This window comes from Papilio polytes, unplaced genomic scaffold (assembly GCF_000836215.1).
Source record: "Papilio polytes unplaced genomic scaffold, Ppol_1.0 DF823399.1, whole genome shotgun sequence".
NCBI lineage: Eukaryota > Metazoa > Arthropoda > Insecta > Lepidoptera > Papilionidae > Papilio > Papilio polytes.
In genome coordinates, this window is record NW_013525805.1 from 1,604,581 (window position 1) to 1,619,833 (window position 15,253).

General features: G+C 34.9%; 2 protein-coding genes across 2 annotated transcripts in view; one reads left to right on the forward strand and one right to left on the reverse strand.

Annotated features, from left to right (window-relative positions):
- The window catches only part of LOC106104727, a 24,683-nt gene extending 20,968 nt beyond the window's left edge, over nucleotides 1-3,715 (forward strand). Inside the window, exons 6-10 of the mRNA XM_013284858.1 lie at nucleotides 3-23; nucleotides 657-780; nucleotides 1,896-2,086; nucleotides 2,647-2,775; nucleotides 3,497-3,715. Of these exons, the coding sequence (XP_013140312.1) occupies nucleotides 3-23; nucleotides 657-780; nucleotides 1,896-2,086; nucleotides 2,647-2,775; nucleotides 3,497-3,580 (549 nt within the window). The 3' untranslated portion in view covers nucleotides 3,581-3,715. The remainder of the gene's footprint in view (nucleotides 1-2; nucleotides 24-656; nucleotides 781-1,895; nucleotides 2,087-2,646; nucleotides 2,776-3,496) is intronic.
- Nucleotides 3,716-8,425: 4,710 nt separating this feature from the next.
- The window catches only part of LOC106104842 (elongation factor Tu GTP-binding domain-containing protein 1), a 65,218-nt gene continuing 58,390 nt past the window's right edge, over nucleotides 8,426-15,253 (reverse strand). The window contains exons 10-11 of the mRNA XM_013285017.1: nucleotides 8,923-9,107; nucleotides 8,426-8,751 (exon numbers count right to left, since the gene is read on the reverse strand). Of these exons, the coding sequence (XP_013140471.1) occupies nucleotides 8,563-8,751; nucleotides 8,923-9,107 (374 nt within the window). The 3' untranslated portion in view covers nucleotides 8,426-8,562. The remainder of the gene's footprint in view (nucleotides 8,752-8,922; nucleotides 9,108-15,253) is intronic.

Genomic DNA, 15,253 nt, shown 5'->3' on the forward strand with positions numbered 1-15,253 from the left:
AGCTCGCCGTGCCCCCGCCACAGGTGGGTTATATACCAAAATCTATCTATACTTCTACTAATCTATAGCTATCTAATGTAATAAAATTGAAGTGTCTGTAATTATGACATATTTGCGTTGCTGATAACGAAAATCGCATATACTTCGACCAGACTTTCACTGGAGGGGAGCTGAAATAAATGGGCATGGCGTAACGGGTGATCCAAATTGCGCTAGGAAAGTTTGCAGACGACAGCTCGTTCTATATTAACTATATCTTCGCGGACCTTACGGGAGTAGGGTAAGGTAGGGGAGATGATGATGACCTCTATACTAATATAGCGTAAACACACACTACTTTGTTACGTAGGATGTCAGCAATCACAGTATATTTTTGATGAATCCTTGCTTAAATGAAAAGCCCTACATTTACGACGAGCTTTAGGCTACATATTTTCACGCTATTAAACTTAGGGGGTAAATAATGCGGATAAATCCATAACGTGGGCAAGGGACAAAAAATGAAGTGATATTAGATCTTCTGGTTATGAGATCGATAACAAGATCCATTCTTGCTACTCCGTTTAGATCTATGATAGCTGAAAATTAACTGGAATATGTTTGAATATGAAATTATTGCTACACTTTTTAAAGAGTTTTCAACATTGTGATTCCAGGAGTTAAGATCTTCAGAAGTAGAGTTAGAAGCGTCAGAGTATTCTCCCGAGGACGACAGCAGCTCGGCGGGCGCTGACCATACGGACGCGCCCAGGGACCCTGCTGACCCCCTTATAGCCGCAGGTACGCTCACAGTTCATTTTATTGCCCATATGAGAATTTTATTAAAAATATATAGCATGTCTGGTAAACCTATAATAGATATCTCATTTAGTTATAACAAATTGCCGCTGAAAGACATCTATCTATATAGTTATTAGGAGTGTTTGATTGTAGTATCATAAAAAAAATCGCGAACATATTTCCGTTATTGATAACTAAATTCCGGTTTAGAATATTTTTGTCTGTCCGTCGTGTATCCGCAATCACTTTCCGGGCAACCGATCGAGTATCGAAATATTATCTAGAGGATAACCGACGTGGACGGGAACCTTGTAGACTGTTTTTAAAATTTTGCACTGTCGATATTCCTAAGTCGAGTTGGTCTGTAATAAATGCAGTGTTGAACTTTAATAGGTGTTATTTAATGGTTCGACTCCTGTTAACAAGCAAGCAAAAGAAAAAATAAATAAATACGACTAATATTTAATGTTGTTCGCGATTTCGTCCGCGTGAGATTAAAAAGTAATAAAAAATATAGCTTACTTACAGATAAATTACGTTTCTAACGGTAAAAGAATTTTTAAAATCGACTCAGTAGTTTTTGAGTTATCGCAATACATACTAAAATACAAATCTTTCCTCTTCGTTACCTATATCTATACTAATAAGGAGGCAAGATTTGTAACTTCCGATTTTTGTATGTATTGCAATAACTCAAAGACTACTGGAGCTATTTCAAAATTTTGAAATTCTTGCACCAATATAAAGCTATGTTACTTGTGAGTAACATAGGCTATGTTTATACCATTGTTTTTAATTTACACGGACAAAGTCCCGAGCAACAGCTAGTCTGCAATAAATGCATTGTTTACCTTTAATAGTTGTATTTGATAGTTCGTTTCTTTATCGTGGTAAGATTTTTTGTAGGAAAACAAACTTAGCTTTGGGCTATAATAACTTCAATAATTCTATGTTTAAAGTATGTCTGGTATTCTTGATAAAATTAACATAGTTAACCAAGTGTATAATGTGGCACAAGGATTACACAATAAAAAAAAAAACAAGATATAAACTGTGCCAAAAAAAGCATGGACCGAGTGTCTGTAAATGTTGATTTAAAAAAACTACGTGTATAGGCGGAGTGGGCGTGGGCGTGGGCGTGGGCGTGGGCGGGGGCGTGGGCGCGGCGGTGATCCAGCCGGCGCTGCTGACGGGCGGCGCGGGCGGGCGCGGCGGCGCGCGCGGCTGGCACGCCGCACTGGCGCTGGCGGCGGCGCTGCTCGCGCTCTCCGCCGCGTACCTCGCCTACAGGCTAGCACATACAGAGGTACGAGGATTTAAAACCTAGTCCCTTTCCCTTTTCTTATACGGACAACCGCATTTGAAGGGGAAATTTCCCCTTTAGGGTAGATAAAGCATCTGCAATTGACGATGTATATGTGAACATCGCTTCGGTTTCTCGGCGAATTTAGGTGGTACGGTGGCCACCTTATAATATATAAAAAAAAACGAAACTAATTCTCGTCATATTTTTACCGATTTAATGACCTGAGCCGTACGGTTTTCTTTTTAGATTTAATAAAATGACAATTTTTAAAATTTTTATATGTACATAATCTACCTGACGTTCTTACGGTGAAGAAAAACATCGTGATGCTTTCACATATCGGCGAAGAAATTCAAAGATATGTGTAAAGTCAAGCCGCAGTGGGGAAGCGTGGTTGACTATGGCCTAGTCATCCTAACTTAGGGTACTCTCCGAGCCCTTCAATGGAGACGTATATTGAGCCGGCGATGGTAATGATAAAAATAGACGCGGGCGAAAGTTAGTTGTCAATACTATTAAAATGTAAAAAGGATATTTTGTAATGTACGTTGTGTGTGCAGGAGCCGGCGCGGCTGTCGTCGGGCGGGCAGATGTACGCGGCGCTGGTGGCGTGGCGCTCGCGCCTGCACGGCCGCGCTGCCGACGAGCTGCACGCCTTCCTCTCCACCAACCTGCTGCTGCTCGCCAAGGTGACCGCCTCGTGTGGCATGTGTGGCATAACGCTACTAATCGTTTCACAATTATTAAATACCAGAAACACGCTGTTTATTAATAGTTCCTAAACATTAGTAATAATAAAATATAGCCTATGTTACTCACAGATAAATTACCTCTCTGATGGTGAAATAATTTTTAAAATCGGTCCAGTGGTTTTTGAGTTATTTCAATACACACAAAAATTCAAAGTTTTCCTTTTAATAATATTAGTGTAGATGTGTACAAATTCTCTAGGAGTTACAAATATCAGATTTTAAACGTCAGAATTCAGCACCTGATTTGATGACGTCACCGCCCGCGTGTGGCATGTGGCATATGTGGCATAACGCTACTAAACGTTTCACAAATGATATCAATAATTTAGATATGTGTACACATTCTCTACCCATTAGAAGTATCAGATTTTTTCGGCATCTGATTTGATGACCTCACGATGTTCGATCGGCCATTTGATGAATATCGATTCGAAATCGAATATTTTTCTAAATTAAACAATAAATCTTCCGATTGCGATGGTTTGATCGATCCAACGAGTAATATCCATTCATGTATTTAAACTTTCCTCTTAAAACTAACTGTAGTTTGCATCACGATATTAAAAAAATATTAAATACACGACCATTTCACGTTCCTTCACAATCTCTTTTGTTACTATTTCACTTATGTCGTTTCTTAAAATCTCTTATATTTCAGGTGCGACAATCTCTGGAGACATTGTCGGGTGTGATTCTGACCGACATGGGCCACGACGTGCCCAACGACACCGCCTTCAGTTAGCGCACGCCCCCCCACACTCCCCCCACTTGTACAGTTGTAATTGTACTGTTAATTGCATTCATTTGACTAAACTGTCCCAAAACTGTTTAGTCGCGTTTTGATTTCTATCAGCTTATATGGAGCACACTACTCGATTTTTAGTAGAACTAAACAGTTTTGGCTGCGAAGTGATAGTCGCACAACCGTTGTGCGATAGTTTAGTCATGTATGCGCCCGCTCTAATTGTACAGTTTCATTTTTAGTCAAATTAAGTCGATCCGGGATTATTTATTTATGAATCATATATTTAGGTTATTTTTATCTTTAGATCGAATTTATTTATATATTTCAAGTAAAAATTTAGACAAGTACAAAAATCGTCTAACAAGCGTCAAGATAAATAGTAAGAGGCAACCTGTTAATTTCGATTTGTATTTACTGCTATGTGCGACAGAGATAGCGCTATATTGATAAAAGGATGATGTCTCTTTCTAATATAATAAAATTTATTAGAAGTACCTCAAATGTAAATAACAAGAATTAGACAACAACTAGTGTAACCAATTTTATATCTTTTCCCCGGATCTGACATCGGTTATCATAGATACGCATTTATTTTTTTTATTCCGCTCGTCATTAGCTATTTAAAAATCAAAAATATCTTTATTTGTTTAGATGAGAATGGTTATAGTTTTAAATAGTCCTTATTTTAATACCCAAAGATATTCGGCGTGTGCCGCGTGACGTCAGCAAACTGCCTCTGAGGCATTATTTGTGTTAAACACAAAATAGGTTAAATGGTGGATGGGTGACCGCGCTAAGACTACGCGTCTCTTCTCATTGTAAAATAAGTGTCAAAGTTCATTTACGTCGCGAGTAAATCGACTTAATTCATTCCAATTCATTCTATTTAAATATAAAACATTCGAATGCTGAGTGAAATTATCTAGTGTGAGCGAGATGGAGTTATACCATTGCGATATGTGCGACAGAGAACACTTGTTTCTAATTTCGGATTCTGTGATTACTTTGTTGCTTGTATCTATTGAATTGCTTTAGTTCCACGATTCCATACATTTTATTTACAGCGGTATTATATTATGGTGCTAGTAAATAGTAAGATTTATCGACATTCCGGCGTTTTAACAGCCCAGTGACCTAAAGTCAAATAGCAAAAGTGTGCTAAAGAATTCTTGCCAATAACATACTGTATCATTATTAATCCATTTTTTAATATTTTTCACGATAACATTATTGTCATTTTGTATTATAGAATAGGGTATTTTATTATTAAAATATTGGTCCTTCGAGTCGGATTCTTACTTAACTCAAAGCGCAGTGAATATGTGCTAAAACATAATTAATGTAAAGCAAACATTCCCACTATCATTCCAACAAATGTTTGTGTTGATTGGAAATGTTTTATTGAATGAAAAAAAAAATATGACCACAAGATTTTCTGAGAATTTTTGTCCACAAATCTTAGGCAAAATTCACAATCTTTTTTTTTATTTAATTTCATGTCTTTTATTAGTGGTATTATTATATTTTTACCATAATTAGATACAATTGTCATAAATATTCGAATTTCTAAACACTTTTGTGCCCAAATATAATTATTAAAATAGTGAAGTACCCTATTTTATTATCATTCTAGTCTATAGCAAAGCTCAAGTAATGTTTTCGTGTCACTAGCTATGTACTTAATTTAAAAGTGTAAAAAACGTATTAATGCGAAGCAAATTGAACCTTATCACGTTAGTTTTACGGTCGTAAATACGACCAATGTAAAAGTTTTAACGCACTATATTGTACATTTATTGTAATATATTTGTAGTTCTACATTTTCTGTTTAAAGAATTTTAGTGCAATATTGATCATGTGATTAGTTGATATCGGTTTTAGATTTATTTAATTGTGACTTCATTACTGAAATAACTACAAATATAGTCGTAAACATCACTTATGAAAAAAACATAGTCTTACGAAATATGAAAAAATCCTAGCCAAGGATATCTCCATTAGATTACTTTGTATGTACCCAAAGAAAATCAGTTTCATATTTTACCGAAATATGGCAATAATTTTTATATTTCCGGTCCAACTATAACTGTTTATGTAGTTTTTTCTGTGATGGTAACACAACCGCTTAGGTTTTGTTTTGGGAACAATTGTTACCATTTCAACCAAAATCATTTACATTTTATTCTTACGTGATTTCTCGGATCATTTATATTGCCAAAGACGATTACTTAGATAATTCGAAATATTCATTAGTTGTAAACAAGTTTGTACAATATTTAATCTGTAGAAAAATAAATAGCGGTTCATTTGTACACATAGTTAAGTAAATTATAACTGCAATGTAAAAATAACGCATTTAAAATAATTCTTGTCCAACTTAAGCTTTGGTTTTTAATTTATTCAAACAAAAATGTTTGTACAGTCTGACCAAGAATATAAAAATTTCGGCCCAAGCTTCAATCGTTATTCGATACTTTCTAATGGCAATTTTTCTATTTCTGGTCAGGCTTTACATAATTTGTTTAATTTTGACAAAGAAAATCCAATTCAATACACTGTTGGCTTAATGTTTGTTGCAAAATATTTTTTTTTTATTTATTATGCTTGGACAACTTATTTGATACTAAAAGATTTGAATATTTCTAAGTTTGTGGTCGGGATAGTTGTCAATATTGTTGTTAAAGAGATAAATTGGTCATACTAAATACTTTCATAAACCTTATGAATTCGACGAATTTAGCAATATTATTAATTTCGTTAGAAATATTTAAACACATGCAAAAAAGAATTTCTATTCTATTTTTTGTTTATAGCTTTCCTTCAGCGGATTGAGCCAGTGTTGAATGCAAAAAAGAATTAAAAAGCCTTGAGACTTTAATAATTTTTTTCAATGAATTTGCAATTTAACGGTAATGTATTGCAGCGCCATCTATGTATTGATGAGTACAATTAATTTTTTTAATATTGAAAACTTTTAACAATAAATCGCAATTTGTGCCAATTAATGGTGATAAGCTCTCTTTTGGTATTATTGTCCAATTTTTAAGAAGCAATGTGCTAATTTCCTAGTTCACTTATGAACATGATTTATTCATAGATATTTCGTGTAAATTGTGACATTGTTAAATGTAGTCAAGAATTGATGTTTTTTCTCAAGTATTTAGTAAAACTAATAATCTATTTTGTTTTGAAAAAATGTCATTATATTTTTTCCCAGTTTATTTGTAAAAATATTGTTACATTTAATTTGTTGTAGAAGTAAAATTGTAAATACAGTAAATGGGTTGTTTGTTATTTAATGTAAATACATAATTGATATATTTTATGGTTGTTTTATTTACTTGAAAAGTTTTTGCTCTAACCTGCGAAGTTACAAATTGCTAAATATGTTCTTCTTTAGAATGTATTTTAAACCAAATATCTATACTAATATTATAAAGAGAAAAGATTTTTAATTTTGTATGTATTAAAATAACTCTAAAACTACTGGGCCAATTTCAAAAATTCTTTCACCATTAGAAAGGAAAGGTATCTGTGAGTGACATAGGTGATATTTTATTATTACCGAAGTTGAGGAACTAATAATAAACAACATATTTCTGGACCACGGCGTTAAAAAATCGCACTTTTTGGCTTACGCTGCCTAAACCGTTAGAAATATATAAAAATAATGTATGAAAGAATTGTAGATTCTCAAAAAGTTTACGGTTTTCTTACAATAACTACTTTTTTGTTTACAAAATGAATTAAATCCTTATTCAAATAAATGCGTTTGTTGCCAGAATTTAATGTAGAATAAAAATGCCCTTTACAGTATTTATATCACGAACACAAATAATATGGGTAACCGAAAAATCAGCTCACAAACTATCGGGCTTAGAAATTTGAAATCTGACATCAGTAGTTTTCTGTTATTACGTAGATTACTCCTAAGATACATTAGGTAATTGGTTGAAAAAAGGTGCGAACGCAAGTTTTGAACTCCACGCGGATGAAGTCGTGGGTAACAGCTAGTTACAAATAAAATAACAATGTCTTGGCATTACAGAGCGTCGGTGGCTAAGTGGTTTAAGCACTTGACTTGTAATCTATAGGTCTTGGGTTCGAATCCCGCCATGTACTAATGTGATTTTCGATTATTCGAATTTTCATATGTACATAATTTACCCGACGTTCTTACGGTGAAGGAAAACATCGTGATGCAACCTGCTCGTATCGGCGAAGAAATTCAAAGATATGTGAAAAGTCAACCAACCCGCACTGGGCCAGCGTGTTTGACTATGGCCTAGTCACCCCTTACTTAGGGTAGGCTCCGAGCCCCTCGGTGGGGACTTATAGTGAGCTGGTATTGATGAATTACGACATTTAAACAATACATTTAATTAAATAGAAACATACAAGTACTTACAATTTTTAATAGTTTAAATTTCAATGTAACTACAAACAAGCGTAACAAAACAATACTTTTCTCATTCAACAACATTTTGAATAACATTTTTAAATATTCATTAAAATCTAAAATTTTGTTCATATACGAAACAATTAGATTTAAAAATGCGCATTTGAATCCGGTTCTGTTGAAAACTGAAGTAATAGAATGTCTTTATGTTTACTGAATGAACAATTGATCAGTTTAGTAAATATTTAAAGGGAACTATTGGGACGGTACTTATGCGATACTACTACTACGAAAACTAGGTTTTTGGAAAAAGTATTTCTTTAAAGAGAAACCTAGTGAGATACAGGCTGATTAAGGACGGATCACAGATTTTGTGGAGTTATTCCAAAATGGAAACGGTGCAAAAGCCTAATATTACGTATGTTCAATAACTTTTAAACTATAGAAAATCGGTAAAACACTGCGCTTAAAAGATTCTATTGAGGTCTTCTACCTCCATTAAGCTTGTAATCCGTCCGTTAAAATCACCTGTGTAATGGTACAAGGGCAAAATTATGATACATCAAATCTTTCTTGTATGTTATTTCTTTTTGGAGAGCGTCCGCTGCTTCTCTGCGTGTAAGACTAACTGTCTGTCGGTGGCGAGTCCTTTGCGCGCGCGCACCGCGTCCACGTACGCCTTGGCGCGGTTGACGCCGTCCCACTTCTCTCCCCAGTGCAGGTACTCCTCCTCAGTACGCGGCTGCCAGAACGGATCTATATTGATCACCTAAAAAAAAGATCTGATTAAAAAAAGTCCCTGACATGTGATTTTGTCAAGTGTAAAATGGGATTATTTTGATTGTTCATGTGATTCGATAACAGATGGCGTTAGTCGTTTGGTAAAACAATTTGAACGGCCTTTAATAAAACACAAAGTGGTAATAAAATGCATTCTCACCTCCCAATGGCTGAAGAGTAGCTGCGGCGCGGCGAGGCCGGAGGTGTGCGTGCGCAGATCGATGGCGAACCGAAAGCTCTCAGCGACGGGCAGCAGCGCCGCCACGCGGAAGGCCGCTGAACCACTCTGCAGGTCGCCGCCCACCACGCGTCCTCCGCGCCGCCCCAGCGCGCCGTACAACTTACCTAAAGATATTCAAATTTTATGTTAACCCTAAGTTAAAGGTTTGATCTTAGATCTTCATACTTGTAACATTGCACAAAACACAATTTTAGGTACAAGCCCTATGAAATTGAATCTTGTTAGGCCGAGGCATCTTACCTAGTAAGATTGCCGACTAAATAAAAACGGCACGAGTTAAAACGAACGACACAAGCTTATTAATAACATAATGACAAGTATACAAATGGAATGTTATGACCGTTTTCTTGAAAACAAACTAATTTTCCATAAGCATGTCACCGATTCGATGCCCACCGCGGCACGTGTCTATGTGACGCGTGTATTACACGTGTAGTATAACAGCGTGCTTCGGCCGTTAAATTATCATCATATTGAAACTATTAAATCCAAAAAAATCCTTTCATATTTATAACTATACATTGTAGATTAAGAATGTATCGTATAAACGGGTAAAGATATGCTAATACACGTACATATAACTTTATTGCTTATGTTACAAACTAAATTTAATGACGTAACATAATTAAGTTCAAACACAGACTATGTATAACGAGGGCTGTATTTACACGTGTCGGGAATTAGCTGATCTTGTAATTACACTCTGAAATCGATACTATGGTGTTAAATTCAACACTTCCTTTGCTACAATTAATTAATCAAAAAATTACTGCGCTGTTTGTAACTTTTCACGTTTTACCTTGAAATTGTATAAGTAAAGCAAAATTTCTTACGTGCAAAAGTTTCTGGTTAATTTAAAATAATCCTAATAAAATTATAATGCAAAAGGTTAATTGGATTGTAGCTTGTTAAATTTTGTAGAGTAAAATGCAGAACGGTTCTTCAAAAAACTTGGCATAAATGTAGAGGTTAGTCTGGAAGAACACATAGGCTACGTAATTTAGTTTTTTTTTTAATTCGATGTGGACGGAGTCCCGGGCGTAAACTAGTATTTCAATAAAAGGTTTCTTTCGAAAGTCCCTAAATCTCGATGTTCTAAATTATCCAAGAGAGAGGTGAAATTAGTGGTTAAGTGAAGACCACAGCCGGCCAGGCGGCTCGCGGTCGCCGCGCGGATGTGAAAAAATAACAGGCCAAAAAAGTTTGCCCCCACGCGATCGTTTCACAAAATATTTAGTGGCCAGTCGACTAGAAAAATTCTTGCTCTGTTAAATCATTCGCCGTGGCCATTTTGAGATTAAAGGGGAACTTCCGGCGGCCGCGAGCATCCGGTTTAAGATTCCACTCAGCCTTAACGTGTTTTTATATTCCACGAAAACAAATAAGTGAGAGGTTGTAGTGCGTGCCGGTCCCGTTGCAGCCGACGGCGCGCTCATTGTGCGACTCTCGCTGGAGGAGGAACGCTCTGGAATGGAATTTGTCATCACCAACACGGCCCGGCCCCGGTTCGGCGCCGCGCAGTACCGTTCACTCAACATTTCTTTAAAAGTTCATGTGTTTTGTTTTACATTTTAACTTCGATTTACAATGACATGAATTGTAAAAGAACACGTTCATAGTTTGAAATATTTAAATGTACCATTTAATTCTATTACAATCAAGCATTTGTTTATTTATATTAACAGACATATAACCATACTTCAGTTAATAACATCGCATAATAGCATGACCAAATGTAACTGAAGTATCTTCATATGAATAAAATTATCCTATCCAATAAATGTTTCTCAAAAGCGAAGGCAATGCCTTCGTTCTCTCCGTGAAGCTCGTTAGCGCACTAAGCAACAGAAAGTGGCTCCTCTCAATGGATTTTAATGAACTGTGTTTTACATCTGTACATCGTCTTTCATACATTGCAATTTTATTTTATCTTTAGCGCTACAAAATGTAATAATTTTCTACATGTCTACCTATATGATGAATATCTTACCGCAATTAAACTTAATTTTTCCATTGTTGTAAAAGTGTTATATAAAATGAAGTGCTATTGCATAATAGGGTATCAATGTACCAAAACTTTATTTAAGAAAAGAGTGTTTTATCTATACTAATATCATAAAGAGGAAAGATTTGCATTTTTGTATGTATTGAAATAACTCAAAAACTACTGGGCCGATTTCAAAAATTCTTTCACCATCAGAAAGGTCATGTTTCTGTAAGCAACATAGGCTATGTTTTCCTATTATTATTTTTTATTTCATGCGGGCGAAGTCGCAAGCAACAGCTAGTAAGAAATAATTTGGAATTCAAGACATTTAGTGTTAATTGGCTTCGACAAAATACAAAATGAATTTCCAAGCATTAGACTTCCGTCTAACTTTGGGGACAGCAATGCTTTAAAATTGACAATAATTACTGTAAACTGCAGGATATATATATAGAAAATGGTCAAAATAACACAAAGGGAAATGCATTTATGTAACTCGGAAATTCGCAACTCATCGGCAGAGCAGCTACCGTTTTTTCTCTGCTGCAAGTCCGTTGCGGCCTATATACCTATCCGTTAACAACGCAGTTATCTCCCGCTTCCGAGGCGAGCACGTCCGGCTGTCCGCTATCCCGGACATTTTTAATAAGCTCTGCAACTGTCGCGTCCGTCTCACACACGACCGCCTCACATACCGGACATGAGTATTGCCGTCGAATTTTTTGAATTCAGAAAATTCCATTGTAGGAACAAATAAAAGACAAAAAGATTATTTCATGAAATGTTTTACATGTTCAAAAGGTAATTTTCGACATATTCTACTTTGAAATATGATGAAATATTAATAAATATTATATTAAAACATTTCTCAGACATAACGTTTATTAAATAAATTATTAAAATCGTAATATTATATTCAGTGATATTAAGTTTCCAAATTACTGTCAAACTTATCGTTTATTGATTGAAAAATCGTTAATTTAAAAACCATTTATATTGTAATACGCATTAAGATACGTAGAAAAGGGGCGTGTAATATTTACAAAATACTTTGATTATAGATAAACGGACTAGACTTAGACTTCTATTATACTGAATAAATTCTACTTTAGAAGATATGCCGACACGTGAAATCGAAACATCTTTACGAACGCGTATTGATTCAAAATTATACACACTGAAAACCAATACACAACATTTTACAACATATTATTTGTTTTTATTTGGCAGTGGAATTCAGCGAGCATTACTGTTTTATACCATTAACAGGTCCTGTCTCTTCAAAGTCATAGACAAAATATGTATGGTGTCAAGAGGCGCGTTCCCACGGCGCGGGCGTCTCGTGGCGCGCGACTCTACACCATGCCAATGACCATGGTTCCGCTTTTTCGCGATCGCTGTGTGAATTATAATAACATATTAACATGTCGCATATTTTTTCGCATAACTTGCTCGCATTAGGCTTGTCCGGTCTTAAACACGGATAACCCTCTCTCTTATCTTTGACTGTTATTTATTCTTTTTGTAACGGTCATCTGTAAATGTTGTAATAAAAAACAAATTCTTTAGCCATTTGAAATCTCTATCATTTAAAACATAGACTATATTTTATTACAAGTAAACATTTTTCTATGGAGTTTTTCCGAGCCCGTGAAGTCAGGCGAAGCTGGGATGTATACCTAGTGTTAATCAAAAAATATATATTTACTCTCTACCTACATCACTAAACCTTCATATCGATACGTAGGATGCAAAACTTTATAGTTATATTTTCATTGCGCCATGAGTTCCAATCGGCAAGGTGAACTGGGCGCCGAAGCGAACGGCAAATGGTGTCGCGACAGCATGGAGCATTGATGTTGCCTTTATTATAAGACTAGCTTTCTCCCGCGATTCCATCTGCGCGCAATTAAAAAAAATATACTGGAACAATATCAAATTTAACGAACTGGCATTCTAATTTTTCCCGATCCGTAAAGGAAACAATTTAAGTGTTAATATAACGGTTTAAAAATATTTTTTTTTACTCTATCGCACTTCAGTCTGCCTATTAACATGGCGTATGCAACTGTGCCGAAATACAAGGAGCTAATACAACCCAATAGTGGTAAGAAACCCGTATCTTACGATCAATATAATTAAAAAGTTATTTATGTACACGTTATCAAAGATGATACTGAAAATATGTTATACCTTCTGAAGAAGGTCATACTTTTGTGTGGGCGAAAATAGCTGCTGCGCGTGTACATTAACTACTGTGACTTTAGACTTTATTTAACATGAAAAAAACTGTGTACTTTCAGCTATAACATAATTTTATGACAGTGAACAATCGAGTTTATTGATTAAAATATATTTGTGTAGAAAGTATACGCTATCAAAAGATTCACAATTAATTTGAGCTTGGATTACATTTATAACATTTAATGAACAAAACGTAACTCTCTTTCAATGTAATTATCAAATTATAAAAGAAATAAGTCTAACTAGAATTGGTAAGATAATGAAATAAGCAACAAAACGAATATTTGAAATCTTGCAAAGTTCAAAGTTTTAGTACACTGCTGTATCTTCACACAGAAGTGTAGAGGTCTTCACCTCTTACACGTGGATACATTTTCCTCGTGCTCAAAGTAAGAAAGGATCTTAAATAGATGACCCTGTAATAATTTCCTGAACAGATACTTTAGGATGACTCTTAATAAAATTACCAATAAAGTTAATAAATATAATAAAAACTATAAATCTAGTGACTACAAATTATTTAAAAGGAAAAAGTAATGCGAATGAATTATGCTTTACTATAATAGTAAAATAAAACATACAAATGTAGATAAACTGTGAATTAAGATTTGACGACTGATAAATAAATAATCTGTGTAAACTCTCTATAAAAAAAAGAAATAATTCATTTAATCTTTGTAAAATTTTATGCAACATTTCGATCTTTTAGGAATAACTCAACCGGATATATCACTTCTAAGTAAAGAACAATATCTTAACAAGGAAGTAACAATAGATTTGAGTGCGCGTGCCTATTCTCCCCTTCCCTTGAAGGAAGTAGAAAAAATGCACACTCGAGTCTCAAGTGGTCTGTAACAGGCATTGTTTGACACAAAGACAAAGTCCTCAACAGAATGGATGCTGTCTTATCAGTACCATTCTTATATTCAAGTGCATCGTAAACGTGCATACCTTACGAAGATTAGGTAAATAAAAATATCGAATAGTTCTTTGTTAATCCGGAAATATTGTTTGCGGTGAGATAGAACAATAATAATAAATGAAATATGGATAGAGATACAAAGTCTTTGACAGTATTAAATTGGCATTTTTGATTGCTTTGATTATATGTGGTTGTAAATTGCACAATAATATACAGCTTATGCTGTTCTTAGTCTTTAAACATTATAGATATAAAAAGCATCTACAATGCTTAAAAGTGCATAAATATTTGCATATAATGTAATTGCGATGTGCATTAGCGAAGTAATCAGTTATGCGGGCACATAGACGGTGGAGCGACCACGTGTCGCGTTCAATATAATGCATGCACCGGCCCGACCCGGCCAGCACTACGTACATTTCCCGATAAACATAACTCGATACAAAACAACACATGTACATACAGCCAGTATCTATAGTAAGATAGCGACTGTCCATTCATTCATAAGAAGCAGTTCATTCATGCGGGCGCGTTGGAGGTGAATGGGAGCGAGCGAGACGCAGCATAAGTAAGGTCGCGTTACAATGGGAACTCTTTGAATTCTCGTGAATAGGAGGTTAAAATCCTATTCTACGAAATGTTGAATGACAGTGTTTTGTTTTAAAACAATTGAACACAAGGAGTTGCGGGTGTCTTGTTGAAAGCTACTTGCTAGCATTGTGTTAGCCCGAAGCTATAATTTAAGCCTTTAAGTACTTCTTTTATATTGAACAATGTACATACTTACTCATATTAATATAAATAATAAAGAAAGTATATTTGAATTTAAGAATATCAATGAAAAATAAAACACATAATTAAATGTATCAATCCAATTGATTCTGTTGCCCATTCAATTTTTTTTTGTATTCTATGAATTGACCTTGTTTAAGTCATTTTCAATTTAATCTATTTTATCGCAGTTAGCGCAACTTGTGCGCGCAGCTTTACACCGGAGCAACAAGATTGTGTAAAAAACACCATCGGTAGGAAGTCAACCCGAGTGTTACTTAATCATCTTGATACTCACAATGTGTTACTAATATTTAAACTTAAAA